The sequence below is a fragment of the Pyxicephalus adspersus genome, chromosome 3 (genome assembly GCF_032062135.1).
Source record: "Pyxicephalus adspersus chromosome 3, UCB_Pads_2.0, whole genome shotgun sequence".
Taxonomy (NCBI): Eukaryota; Metazoa; Chordata; class Amphibia; order Anura; family Pyxicephalidae; genus Pyxicephalus; species Pyxicephalus adspersus.
The window spans coordinates 142,041,414-142,055,914 of NC_092860.1; the positions used below are offsets into that span (position 1 = coordinate 142,041,414).

Here is a 14,501-nt window from a genome sequence, read left to right on the forward strand (position 1 = left end):
GTAATAAAAGCTCTGCGATCTTGCCTAGGGTTCCAAAAGTTTGTTTCAAGGATTTCCGGGACCTGGCTGGAATAATTAAATTAGGCAATGGTGGAAATCAACAGCAATGTCACCATCCTGGGGTGCCAATGTAGCAGGAAACTGGTCTGTTAAGGGGTGCTAAAGTTAATTAATGAAACACTAGGGGACCAATCACATCATGTGCCACAATGAAGGAAGAAACTATGGACCTAAATTATTACAGCTCTCCAAGACTGGAGAAAATAGATTATCGTGGGTAAATGTGGGTGATCCAGCAAATCAAGAATGGATTTAGTCCTCTTGATTGAAAACATTTGCCAACTGATAGCAAATGAATTTCAGGAAATCTGTTCTAGGTGTGCTGGATCACCCAGGTTTTCCCATGATTGTCTAACTTTTCCGATCTTGGAGAGGTTTAAAAAATCAGACCCTATGTGTAAGGACAATATGTTCATTTGGCGGGAGGCTACAAAAAACACATATCCAAAGCGGACCCAACATTAGGGAATCTGTCGATTCGCTCATTCTCCCGAATGTCCAGCTCATCTATTGATCCTCCTCTTCGATGCAGTCCCTGCCACTCTAATTGTATGCCCAAACCATAGGTCTGCTTACCTTCCCCATGAGTGTAAGGTTAGACATGAGTAGTGTAGTCTATTCTAAGGGAAAGGGGAGAAGGTCATTTACATCCCAGTTGAACAGAATGACAGGGGAAGCTTTTTAAGGAAACTAGCCCATTGTTCTAAAGTGACAGGATTAATTAAAAATTAAAATCATAAAAAACAAAATGCTATATACCATTCTTTTCTGCACAGTGTTTGTGCTGACTGCTTCTATCAAAGGGAGATCCTGCTATCAAAGGGAGGTCCTGCTATCAAAGTGAGTGCTTTCCAGTTATCTCCCTTCCCCTTTTAGCTGGGCACACCACTCGGCACCTTTCAGTCACCACCCGGCTGTTTATGGGAGGTTACTGAAGAGCTAAGTGACAATTCAGGGGCTGCGACCCGCTTAAGATTTTCCAACTCGGCTTAAAAAAAAATCTGGGTTGAAGATTGCTTTTTATGTTATTGGGGTGCTTTTAAAGTGTACGTATAGCCAAATTTTGATTTATTTTTTTGTTTTTGGATGGAATACGTATGGTTCAAAATCAATTCCCACCAATGCAATCAAGCCATAACTGTGCACCATGTGAACTAGCCCCGAATTCACCCTTTCTATGGTCCCAGTCCCTACTTTTACTAAGATAGAATGCGATGGGTAATGCTAAATCTTATAACAAGGGGGTTTTCTCTTTAGCCTCCTTTAGCCGAGTGCACCACCTGGCACCTTCAGTAACTACCTGGCTGTTTTTGGGTGGTTACTGAAAAGTTGGGTCACAATACAGGGGCCGTCACCCGCCTACAACTTCTTCACATTTCCAGGGGAAATATTCAAGGGGTTACATCTTCAAATGGGAAAACCTGTTCGTGTAACATTTGTCTCAATATTAAATTTATATTACTTATTAATTTGTAACAGTAGTAAATCCTTTCATTTTCGTACTAAAGATATAGTCATCCAATACACAGAACATTTGTCTGGTGGAATTATAGAGAACCCTGTTAAATCTAGCACAATATTCATTAACATATTTGCAAATTAAATTAAAAGCTCATTAAAAGACAACTCATTTTAAGGTTTGCAGGGCCTTTAACCTGTCAGATTGGCTTTCATTTCCAAGCCAACATGTTTCCATTGAAATCATACTTCCGAACAGATGGTTTGATAAGCGACAACAATAGGCTACATAAAAGTGAATTCTTACAATTTAATAACCTGATGAACAAAGATCAAGACCCTTTCTACTGTACCTTATCTTGTGATCAAATTAATCCACTCATCTTATCTCACGCCTGCTAGTAAATTATCAGCAAATTCATGTACTGGGAGCAGTATTTGACCTTGTAAAATGGGGCTTGAAAGCTGTGAGGTTGACAGGTCAGCCTTTTAAACTCAAGCACACATGAAATGTACAGCGGCAGCAGAAATCTGTCACTGTAGCGTATGCAAATGTAAAAGAATGGTGCGTATAATAAAAAATTAAAATTATAAATGACTTTCAAAGAATAATTTACTTGCCTTTAAGTTATTAAATTTAATGTACAGCACTGTGTAGGATGTTGGCGCTATATAAATACTGTTTATTATTAATATTAATAAATGTATAATATTTGTTTATCCCAGATATTTTGTTTATCTCAGTTTGAGAATTTGCTCACCAAAGTAGGAAAAAATACAACCCTTCAGTACTGGGTATTTTATCCATAGGTGCTGCTATTTTGACAATGATAGGGACAATCAAATCTGCATCACTAATGTGCGTACTAACTGCTCCTGGCCTGCATTGGTCAAATGTCTAGACTGAGTAACATATACTACAGATATTATAGAGTAGGCACACACTAAACATTTTTTCGGAAAAAGTAGAACCCCTGTTAAGCCTTTATTGCCCTCTGTGTCCCCTTTATTTTCCATACTCCAGGATAAAAAGAAACTATATATATATATACTGTAAAATCGAAACTTTCTCTATTCTTATTTTTAGCTGTAATTAGGTTATTTTTTAATATTTATATTTTATATGTCTATTAAAAAGGTGTTTTTTGGTAAATTTACATAAACTCCCATTAGATTACTATCTCAGTTTCTCAAACTTTTTAAGATGAAGGAACCCCTAAAATAGCTTTCAGGTCTACTATTATAATATTATATAATTATAATATCTACAGCTCAAAGGAAATTGGTGTGGTGGTCAGTGGGAAGAATTCCTCTTACATTGCTGGCCATTGGGAGGAAAGTCATCCTTCCAGATAGCCTAAAAGATCATTGGTGTCACTTAATCTGACCTGAGAGGCATAAATACGCTGCAATAGATTTTATTTTTATTTTGTGGTTAGCTATGCCTGCTTATATAAACACTCATTACATACTGAATTCAAAAAAAAACCAAAAAAAAAAAACCTTTACTTTCAGATCATATACATGTTACCGCATACACTAACCACCATCTCTGCTTAACGGTAGTTTTTATTTCTGGTACATTAAAATAATAACAGTGCGGCCATTTGTGTAGAGTTTACCTTATTCCTGGCCTTAATATTAAAATATTTTGTGATCTCATTACTCGCATACGGGTAGAGAAAAGCTAATGTGCGTGCCTTTCTAAAGAACGTAGCGCAGCTCCTCGCATGGCTCAGTTTTATATACCCGGAGAAACCTCGGAGAGAGTATAATTGTACAATGCCAGGAGGTGTCATATCACTCCTTATAATGGGATTTAATTAAACAGATTTACTGTAATTCGAGCGCGCCAGGGAAAGCCATTTACAAGAGAGGCGTGTGAAGCGGTATATTTTTCTTCCCCAGGAAATAAATATCCTTTTATAAATATTCCTTTGCGGTGCACATAACAGCGGCAGGCTTTAAACTACACGGCTACATGACTGAATGAAATAAGCCCGCAGTCTCGGCTGCCTCTTCCCCTACAAAGTATTTGTTTATCTGCGGCCAATCGCGCCTTTCCTATCTCTGTAATGACTTCCTTGCAGCAGTCTGAGAGATTACGCACACTAGTGATCCTTTTATTACTTCATAATGGCTGTTTATTTACTTTACTGCTGCAGTAACATGCCGGGATAAAGCTTCTCACAGCTGGGCAAACTCACCGTACTCTGCGCGAAGGTGGTCTGGAATGTGAGGTTCGTAACCTTCCTTCTCCGGGACCTCCTCAAAATCATCTTCCTCTTCATCGTCACTGACTCGTACCTAAATATGAAACAAGTGGAACGTTAAGGTTTAACGCTGCTAATACTATTTACATCTAAGTTAAAAAATACAACCCTAAGAAAATAAATTAGAATTGTGGGCAGCAAAGTTGGCTCAGTGGTTAGCACTCGGGCGTTTGCAGCTCTAAGTCACTGGTTTTTATCCAGGCCAGGACACTATCTGCGTGTCTGTGTAGGTTTCCTCCAGCTACTCTGGTTTCCTCCCACATCCCAAAAAACATGTAGTTACGTTAACAGGCCCTCAAAAATTGTCCTTAGACTACGTTAATGACTATGACATTAGATTGTGAGACCCTGTGAAGGACAGTTGGTGACATGACTATGGACTTTGTAAAGCACTGCGTAATATGTTGGTGCTATAAAAATCCTGGCTATCATTAATAAAAATATGTTTATGGCGACCGCATGTTGCCAGCATTCCTGGAATGTTTTCAACATACCATGGACCTATATGTGGCCACTCCTCCATATTAAGTTCTAAAACAGCAGTTCTGAGGCAGGACTGAAATCCATGAGGAACTTTTATTTGTAGCGTCCTTAGGTAACAATGCAATGAGAGGACCGGTTGAGGACACTGTGGCTTCCTTGACTCTAAATAATCAGTGAGGTGCAAGGTTTTATGTACTGGCCCCAAGCCTTCTTTGAGATTTTGCCCTTGGAATGTTGGATAGAAATCCTTTCGTGGCCCAGCAGGGGATCATGTCCACTAATAATGTCCTTATGGGCCATCCATGGCATAACATGGAAACCCTTCATTAGAGATTACCATGTGAAAACAAGGGTGAAAGTGTGAACAGAATTGCCTGCAGATTGGCACAAGTTAATGCAAATCTCAGTTTGGACTAACCAAACTACTCAACTTAAATCAGAGCGGGCAAACATAAAATATTCTACAAAATCAAGGAATATAAGAAAGGATGAATGCTCTCTACCATTACAAACACATGACTGCTAATAAAAAATAAGATAAAAACATTACTTTTTACAAGGAAATCCACCAGCACTTGGACACACAGAAGTTCACCATTAATTATTGACATTCACACTTTGGTGGCTATTTTACAGCACAAAACATTGCATATGGCAAAATGATGCATCATGAACTCCACCTTAGAATGTTTGGCAATGGTAGGATTCTTTTGCAAAATAAGATTTTTTTTCATTGCTGCAACAATGGAAGCCTGGATTGAAATAGAGATATATATCTATATATAAATAGAGATTGTATTGGGATATATATAGCTCTATCAAAAATGAAAATATCATTTTTTTTCCCCCAGCTGTGGCAACACTGGTACACAATGGCAATTCTATAAAAATAAATAATATAAAACATTGTTTGTCCACTGCCAAAAAAAATGTGTTGCTGCTAAATTCTGCTACTGAGAATTCGATTTATAAAACTGTATATCTGATATTCTTACAGGGCAATGTGTTTTAAATTGGCAAAAAAATCTCCAGAGATTTTTCTTATGGATGTCAGATTCACTTTATAAACAGACCCTGAAATCTTACAATAAAGCAAACAACAATTGAGGAATAGAATACTTTCTAAGAACTTTGGGGGACCATTCATAACATGAATGGAATTTGTAGGACAAGAGCAATAAATCACACTTTCTAAATCACAGATCAAGAGTTTGGACTGCACTTGTTGCATGCTTGTTCAAAGGCAGTGATTCTTAAACCACTTCACGTATGGCAGATTGCAAACAGCGTTTCAGAACAAGCTTAAAACATAAAAGGGTGGACCATACACTAGCAATCAGTCTGACACTTATAGGGGGTCTCCCCTCCTATTGTGTGATACATTCCCCACCTCCTAGATTGTAAGCTCTTCAGGGCAGGATCCTCTCCTCCTCCTGTGTCACAGTCTGTATCTATCTGTCATTTGCTACCCCTATTTAATGTACAGCACTGCATAACATGTTGGCTTGGTACTAGTTTCTACTAATATTTTGATCCTTCAGTCAGTGGAAATGGAAAATCAAAACCAAAGTGTTCCATAGTTCCAAATTACTAAAACTTTTACATCACCAATAAAAATACCATACATCATTTTCCATTCAGTTTAAATCACTAATGAACAATTGCAGAAATAGCAGAAAAAAATTAAAAACAAGAAACGCTGTTGGTAGGTTGCCTTAACATGTCTGATCATTTATGCAACTGAGACTTTGGAAATGCCTAACATATAGATTCTTGTATTGTCTTGCAGGGCAGCAAGGAGATAGGGAAGGGCAGTATTTTTAGCCAATTACTGTTTGATGCACAGGAAAAAAAAAAAAAAAAAAAGGATAATGATGCCTTCATCAGTGTTCTCTTACCTGTTCTGCATTGTCCAACCACAGTTTAGGGGCGGGGAGGTGACCTATTTTGGTGTGCTCCCTAGGGCCTTTTAGCTGGGTGCACCACACTGCACTTTTCAGTAACCACTCGGCTGTTTTTGGGTGGTTACCAAGGAGTTGGACGAAATCAGGGCTATGGGGGCAGATTCCTTTCCATTTTTCATAAAAGATAGTTGGAATATATGTGAGCTGCTCCTCTTTGTGTATGTATGTAAAACAGGTTAGAAGGAAAAAAGAGAGGATCTTCAGGCTCTTGTTTTAAGTTGTGTATTGTTTTAAAAAGCAGTTTAACAGTCTGGTGTCATACATCAGTACAATAGTGTGTTACATCACAAAAGATCATTCCCTATTGTAGAATTATGGGGTGGTGATTGGCTAAGCTGAACAGTTGCATTCTACTCTAGAAAGAAGGTGTGCATTAAAAACATCTTGTTACCCAACACGTTTCGCCACGGGGGCTTCCTCAGGGGTAAATAACATGCATAATATATTGTCTAAGTGAGATGGAGATGTTATCACAGATAGGTATGACACAGATGATAAGGATAAATGTTGCTACTGATGTGGGTTTGTTTGCAGATGATGCCTTGGGTTAGAATGTAGTATAAAATATGGATATTTCCTAGTCTTTAAATGCATGAAATGCCAAGTCCGTGAATGAGGGAGGAGAGAGGTATAAAGGGTAACCTCTTGCTGGAATTGGCTATCAAAGGGTTATGGCAGTGGGAAAGTGTGTCTAATATAGGCGGGAGTATCAGCGTCCTAGGATTCTCTGTAAATGATGGACAGAGTGCTAGACCTGCGTCAGGTAACAAGACGTTTTTCATGCACACCTTCTTTCCAGCCTAGAATGCAACTGTTCAGCTTAGCCAAACACCAACCCATGATTCTTCAACGGGTGATGTAACATACTATTGTACTGATGTATGACACCAGACTGTTAAACTGCTTTTTAAAACAATACACAACTTCAAACAAGAGCCTGAAGCCCCTCTCTTTTCTCTTTCTAACTTGTTTTTCATACCAAGGAGTTGGGTCACAATACAGGGGTTGCCAACCACCTATAATTTCTACCAACTCGGTTTAAAAAAAATTCTGGGTTGAATGCTGTATTTGTACTGCTTACCTGAAGTAGTGAAAAACCAGGTCACTGGTGGGCTGTGCTGTCTGCACATATAACCACTCCCATGCAGGTACTTTAAATGTTTATTTAGCCGTTTCAGTACTTCTACACATCTAATTTTTTCACCACCTGATCTGTATGTGGGAACAAGCATGGTGGCTAAGAGGTTAGCACTCTGGCCTTTGCAATTGCTAGGTCCCAGGTTAAAATCTTGGCCAGTACACTATCTTCATGGAGTTTATACGTTCTCCCTGTGTCTGTGCGGGTTTCCTCCCACATCCCAAAAAACATACAGTTAGGTGAATTGGCTTCCCCCCAAAACTGACCTTAAACTGTGGTAATGACATATGACTGTGGTAGGGACATTAGATTGTGAGCCCCTTTGAGGGACAGTTTGTGACATGACTATGGCCTTTGTACAGTGCTGTGTAATATGTTGGTGCAATATAAATAATGTGTATTATTATTAATAATAATAATAAAATAAAATGCAATGTTCTCCCCAGCTCCTTTCAGCCAGGTGCACCAACTGGCACTTTTCAGTAACTACCCGGCTGTTTTTGGGTCGTTACCTAGGAGTTGGGTCACAATACAGGGGCTGCCACCCACCTACAATTTCTTCCCACCTGCCTTAAAAAAAAAATTCTAAACTGAACACAGATGAATCACAAGAGACTCAAGTAGACCACATACACCAAAAACTTCATCACTAGAAAACCAAGTTCTACCCCTTCTACTACTTAGCTTTATGCTTTTTACCGAAGCACAGGTGCTCTTTATAAAGAGGTATGTGATAAATTGGGGGAGATTCCAATACCTTTGTATTGATAACAACAGCATTCCTCTCTCTAGTATTTCTCTCTCTTTAATAATAAGAAGCACGGGTTCCCAGCTTATACTCTTTAAGCGCATAATCAGATGCAAATTCATTTTGTTTAGGTACAATGCTCGAGCGCTGCGTTTAGACACTATGGGCCCCATCCATCACTGGAAACTGTAATTTTTGTTATCAGTCTAACACTAATCAAAAGGGAAACCCTGCCACTATCAGTGACCTGTGAAACGTCCCAATTATACTCTTCGAAATGACAGGAGCACTTAACTTCTTCGCTGGGTAAATGACGACGATCAATCAAGTTTGAATAACAATGAGCCACGGAGCTGAAAATTATTTTTTGTATAGAATCTCCCCAGGAATTTATGAAAGGTGAAAAGCAACCCAAGGTTTTAGGGGGCATTATAGCTCTCCGTGACAGCCATGCATAGCCAACACTAAACAGAATTTATGGGTTTTAATTTCCAAAAAAAAAAAAAGAGGAGAGGTGGCTCTGTGAGTTTAGTGCTACAATGCATAACATACAGTGCCGGGTTCCTAAATGTGGGGGTCATTTTAATGAAATGTTATGCTTACTGTATGCACTTCTGCATAGTGTGCGGGATTGTAATACATGGAACTCCTTGGTCCTGACCTTTACTGACACATTATAGCCTGGGCTCTAAAGAGGAAGTGGTTGTATGTATATGATTATATATTGCCAATATAGCATCACACATTATATATATTATATATTTGACATTCTGTAGCTCATGTTTCCCTGAAAAAGAAAGGGCCTGGATAGGGCCATGAATATTGCTATATATTTGCAGCTTTTTATTTGGGATCCAGGCCCTGGAAGGATAGGCCAGGCACTCACAGAGAGAGAGACAGAGAGGGAAGTTACAGCCTAAGGCCAGGTAGACATGCGCAGCCTGTATGCTGGGAGAGCACAGGAGGTCTCTCAAAATTTAGGTTTTGTGTGACAAATAAACAGCCAGGAGGATTTCTTTATATCTTATCAAATTTAGCACATGTTGATGTGGTATTTGTTTCAAATGCAGCCACTTTAATTAGGAATTAATAGTCTTTGTAAAGTATTTAGATCTGGGGATACACTTCAATCCAAACTCAACAGATTTTTAAGACACACGCAAAGGGCTCATTCTGATAAGTGTTGATTTAGTCTGCTGGTTCTCAGCCACTCAGTGTCATTACAATGGATGGGTATGTAGCCATAGCACTTAGTTCATGCACTGTACTATGAGTTACTGTACATCGCAATCTGGTCTGAAAATCAATTATCGGGAGACGCAAACCCTGATTTACAAACCTATCTAGAACAGTATACTCCTCAACATTTTTCCTAATCTGGGTGGGAAGAAGATGCAGGTGTGTGGCAGCCCCTGTTATGTGACCTAACTTTTCAGTAACCACCCATAAATAGCCAGGTAGGTATTGAAAAGTGCCAGGTGGTGCACTTGTGTTTAATGTCTAGACAACAAAAAAACAAACTATTACTCCAGTCCACAAACATGGTAACAGATTTGCTGTTTTGTCTTGAATATTATAACCACATTTAGGAGATTAACAGAATGCCCAGAATTCAGTCAGTGAAAGGTTAATATTAGAGCACCTTTCCCTGACTGGTATACAGAAACCAGTTATACAGTACAGGTATCAGTGACTACACTCCCACCAACTCAGACCACATTACCACTTGTCTGCTCATATTGCAATGTACATTAACTTATAGTAAAATGCACAGAATGTATCCTATGGGTGCAGGCCAGTTCATTGCAAGGACACCCCAATGGATATTCAATTCTTACTGGAAAGTGAAGGAAAAGTATCAGACTCATAAACTCATCAGTGACTACACTCCCACTGACCTTGCTAATTGCTTTCTAGATTCTAGCTGCAGTGGATTAGAGGTAGCTTTGATTGAGGAAAAAATAAACTTTCTGATTTGAGTGCATTTGCTAATAAGCATTAGCAGATCAGCGATTGTTTTCAAGTGTGGCTTAAGATATGTACACACATCAGATGATTCTTGTCCGATACAGGCTTTCAGGCTCATCTCGGACAAGAGACTGACACGTGTACAGAGATCATCGAACATTGTCAATCGATCGTCCTGGCGGATCCATGAACAACGGAAGACGAAAGACCGGAAGTGAAGGGAGCAGAGTGCAGCGGGGTGCCGCTCGCTTGTTCATTCTCTCCCTTCCCCTCTTCAAAGAACTGCACTGTATGTACAGCACACATTCATTCATCTTTCGTTTGTCACTGGAAACAATTGTGAAAAATGGTCTCCAATGACAATAATCCTGCACGTGTTAGTAGCCTTAGAACTGACCGATAAAGAGAACCAATACAAAGAGAATATGTAATCTGTCATGGTTGGCTTGATTCTAAAATACTTCTTTCTTGGTCAGTGTTCTGATCCTCTGCCTTTATTATTGGATCATTGACCCAGAAAGAATATGCAGCTCAGGTGTTCAGCTCATTGGCATACCTGCGTTTCCTGTGTGCAAATGAACGTACTAAGACAAAAGATCAGATTTACATCAAGGCAATTAGCATTCTTTACAGGGAGTTCCATATATGCAACCTATAGAACCTCCTAGTATGGATCCACTTTAAAGCAGAACTAAAAGATACATGGCAATTCCACCTCCCCATCCATGCCACGAATGAATGAACATGTTACATCAACCTAGTCTGGAATCGAGTTGGCTGAAGATTGTCTCGGGGGAAAAAAAGAAAAAAAAAAAAAAGAAGATGGCGGCACCCAGTGAAGGAAAGGGGACATGTGAGTATATTGGTTTAGTTCTATTTTAAAGATAAACCTAAAGCACAGCACCAAAATACACTACTAAACTACATTTAATGTGAATATATCTAGACTTGTGAATGTGAACTTATGTCCAGCTGGTCATATGATTTAGACACCCCTGGTGGACAGATAATCTAGGTCCTGCAGTTCCTAAAAGTGCACCAAAGATGAGCAATCCAGCCTAGAAAGGACTGACCAAAGTTTCAAATACCTATGCAGCATTCTCCCCAGAAATGTTGTTAAGCTGGATGAGAAGAAGCTGTAGGCAGGTGGCTGACCCTATATTGCGATCCAACTTTTAGTAACCACTCAAAAACATCAGGGAGGTTATGGAAAAGTGCTGGGTGGTGCGCCCCGCAAAATGGGGCTGGGGAGAACAATGCTATGCAAGCTGGGTGTATAAATATGTGATAATTATGGTATTGGGATGGCAAAGTGAAAGTGCTAATTGTATTCCTAATGTTCATTTATATTTTATAGGTAAAAAATTCAAAAAAAGTCAAAGAAAAAAACAAAAAGAGTGATATTTTAAAAAACTGAAGGCTGGTTTTAATTGTAATCCTATTCAGTTTCCAATTGTATTCCCATATAGTTTCCCCAATTACTTAATAAACACACTGAACAATGTTCTTTTGATCCACTAACACTGCACACCAAATCTTGGAATACTAACAAGTGTTTAAGATTGTCTGAGATGCCTGAAAACAACATTCATGCATACTAAATGGAGTTACTGCAGTCTTAGACAATGATCCGGCTCTACGCTAATAGGACTTTGCTATGAAATGACAATTAAGCCCTGTAGTGCAATAAAACCTAGGAAAACATCCCATCTAATCAGTTTAGAGAGACCAATAAAGTGATATCAACTCATTATGATGAGATTCAACAATAATCAGCAGAGGAAACTATTGTCTCAAAACAGATGGGTTTGAGGATTCTCTATTGACATCCATGGGGCTGACACATTATTTTGATGAGCTGTAGAGATGACTACGTTTATTAAATGAGACATCACTGCGCTGGAATGCCCCATGATAGGAAAGGTCAGCAAGGTTTTATATATAATCTGCCTTCCTCACACCACCACCCAATACAAAAATTATTTGTTTTAAGGTGGACATAGGCTTTAATTAGCTTTCAAACCTCAATTATGTTCCGCCTGGCCCAAACCCGTCCCGTGACAACCTCCTGACTTGACATAAACAAGCTGAAAGACACAGAAGATCTCCTCAGACACGTGAATTCTCAACTTCATTTGTCTTTCAGCCAGCTTGATGGCTGTGCATTTAAAAACCCATTCTGTCTTATAAACCAAAAATTAAATGTACTCAGCTGTGATGGTGGCCATCGCATCTGCTATTTATATGCTAATACCCTCCGGTGAAAGGCCTTGCAAATTATTCTGCCATGCCAATATCTCATGTGCATCTACTCAGCCAAAGCACCTCCGCCCCATCCCATCGTACAGGGGGGAAGCTTCCACCTGAGCATCACAAAATTCATGGACGATGGACCAACTTAACCACATCACCACCGAGGCGGAGAAGTTATGTACATAACGTGACGATTCCTCATATATTCCTCTATACATTTATAACGATGCCGGATCAAATCTGTTCCTACATTTCACTCCTTTTGGTAACTATTCAATCTAAATAACCATTTCAAGCAGCGTTTTTCATTTCCAGATTTTTTTTTTTATTTTGCTTTCCAAAACAGAAATTAGAAGTTGTGCTTTATTCATCAAATAATTTTGTGTTACAACCACCAATGACAAATTAAAGTAGATTTTTTTTTTAATAATATTATTTTTTGGAATTTTTAAGCTATATACACATAACACAACTACAGATAAAAAGTTGCAAATGTAGCTACTTAACATAGCAAAGACAAGTAAACAAAATATGATTTCACCATATAACAAAATAATAAAACTGTTGCTATAACATTTCTAGAATATAGTTAGAAATTCTGAAATCATGTCAAAATACATAAAAAGGGAGAATGTGTTGTAAATTGGATAAAAACCTATAAAAAATATAATCACCTTTCTTAAAACTTGCATTTTCATAACATAATTTATTTCCTATTGTTTTGTTTTTTTTAATTACTTTTGATCAACGTGGTGCTGGTTTTAATTTTAAAATTTTAGGAAAAATAATTTTAGGCTTTAGTAATAAGGGCAATTACAAGTTTGTAAACTTAGAATATTAAGGTAAATATTAAAAGAAAATAAAAATCACACTTTTAAATATCTTATATCTTCTGAGCTATAAATACATTGCATTATCACTGATGAGAGTTTTTATAATGTTTAGTCATTTTGATTTATTCATCCTATTATTGTATTTTAATTTTATGTTGACAGCCAATTTAAGCCTAAAAAGGCTCAATTTATATGTATAATTATATAAGAATAAAATTGTTATAAATAAATAAATAAATTATATATATATATATATATATATATATATATTACTTTTGATCAACGTGGTGCTGGTTTTAATTTTAAAATTTTAGGAAAAATAATTTTAGGCTTTAGTAATAAGGGCAATTACAAGTTTGTAAACGTATAATATTAAGGTAAATATTAAAAGAAAATAAAAATCACACTTTTAAATATCTTATATCTTCTGAGCTATAAATACATTGCATTATTCTTATCACTTATGAGAATTTTTATAATGTTTAGTCATTTTGTGATTTATTCATTCTATTATTGTATTTTAATTTTATGTTGACAGCCAATTTAAGCCTAAAAAAGGCTCAATTTATATGTATAATTATATAAGAATAAAATTGTTATAAATAAATAAATAAATTATATATATATATATATATATATATATATATATATATACATACATACACACACACACACACACTCACACACACACACATATATTTGTATGCATAATATAATTGCAATTAACAAGTATTATATTTCATTGTTTATAGTGTATTCCTTTAATTGCATGGAACCAATCACCACAATGAAAGTAAATATGCAGATAGACCTATACAAGGGTCCTGCACAATTCTGTAAGACTCTTGTATTTTCTACACACACACACATTTGTTCACAGGGATAAGATGAAAAGAAACAAATATTGCAGAAGAATCATGAGAAGAAAAGGAAAGCAAGAAGAAAGTGTTTACTGAGCTTAACTGCAAACATTCATTTTCATTACCCCCTGTATATTCCTGAATGGAATGGCATACAGTTTTGTTATCATTTGAATTGTCTTTATTTACAGGGCAATGAATTTCATGGCCAATTTCACTGAATTTGATATGGAGCCCAAATGCATTAGAGCTACAAGAGGAGAAAAAAAGATCCTATCAGCTAGAGAGATGCTAATTCCTCTCCAGGGAAAAGGGCTTTGTTTTGACTCTTAAATGATTTCTGATTGCTCTATCACATATTAGATTATGGACCAGGAGTCATTAGAAAACAAGAATCAGAGAGGAAAAACCAACTGGGCAGGAGAAATAAGGAGCTGGGGGTTATATTTACATAACATAATGC

The 14,501-nt window shown here is 37.4% G+C and overlaps 1 protein-coding gene across 2 annotated transcripts in view; it reads right to left on the reverse strand.

Moving 5' to 3' along the window:
- UVSSA (UV stimulated scaffold protein A) overlaps positions 1-14,501 on the reverse strand; it is a 53,995-nt gene that overhangs the window by 27,831 nt on the left and 11,663 nt on the right. For both annotated transcript variants that reach the window (XM_072406583.1, XM_072406584.1), the window contains exon 8: positions 3,726-3,825. In XM_072406583.1, coding sequence (XP_072262684.1) covers positions 3,726-3,825 — 100 coding nt within the window. The remainder of the gene's footprint in view (positions 1-3,725; positions 3,826-14,501) is intronic.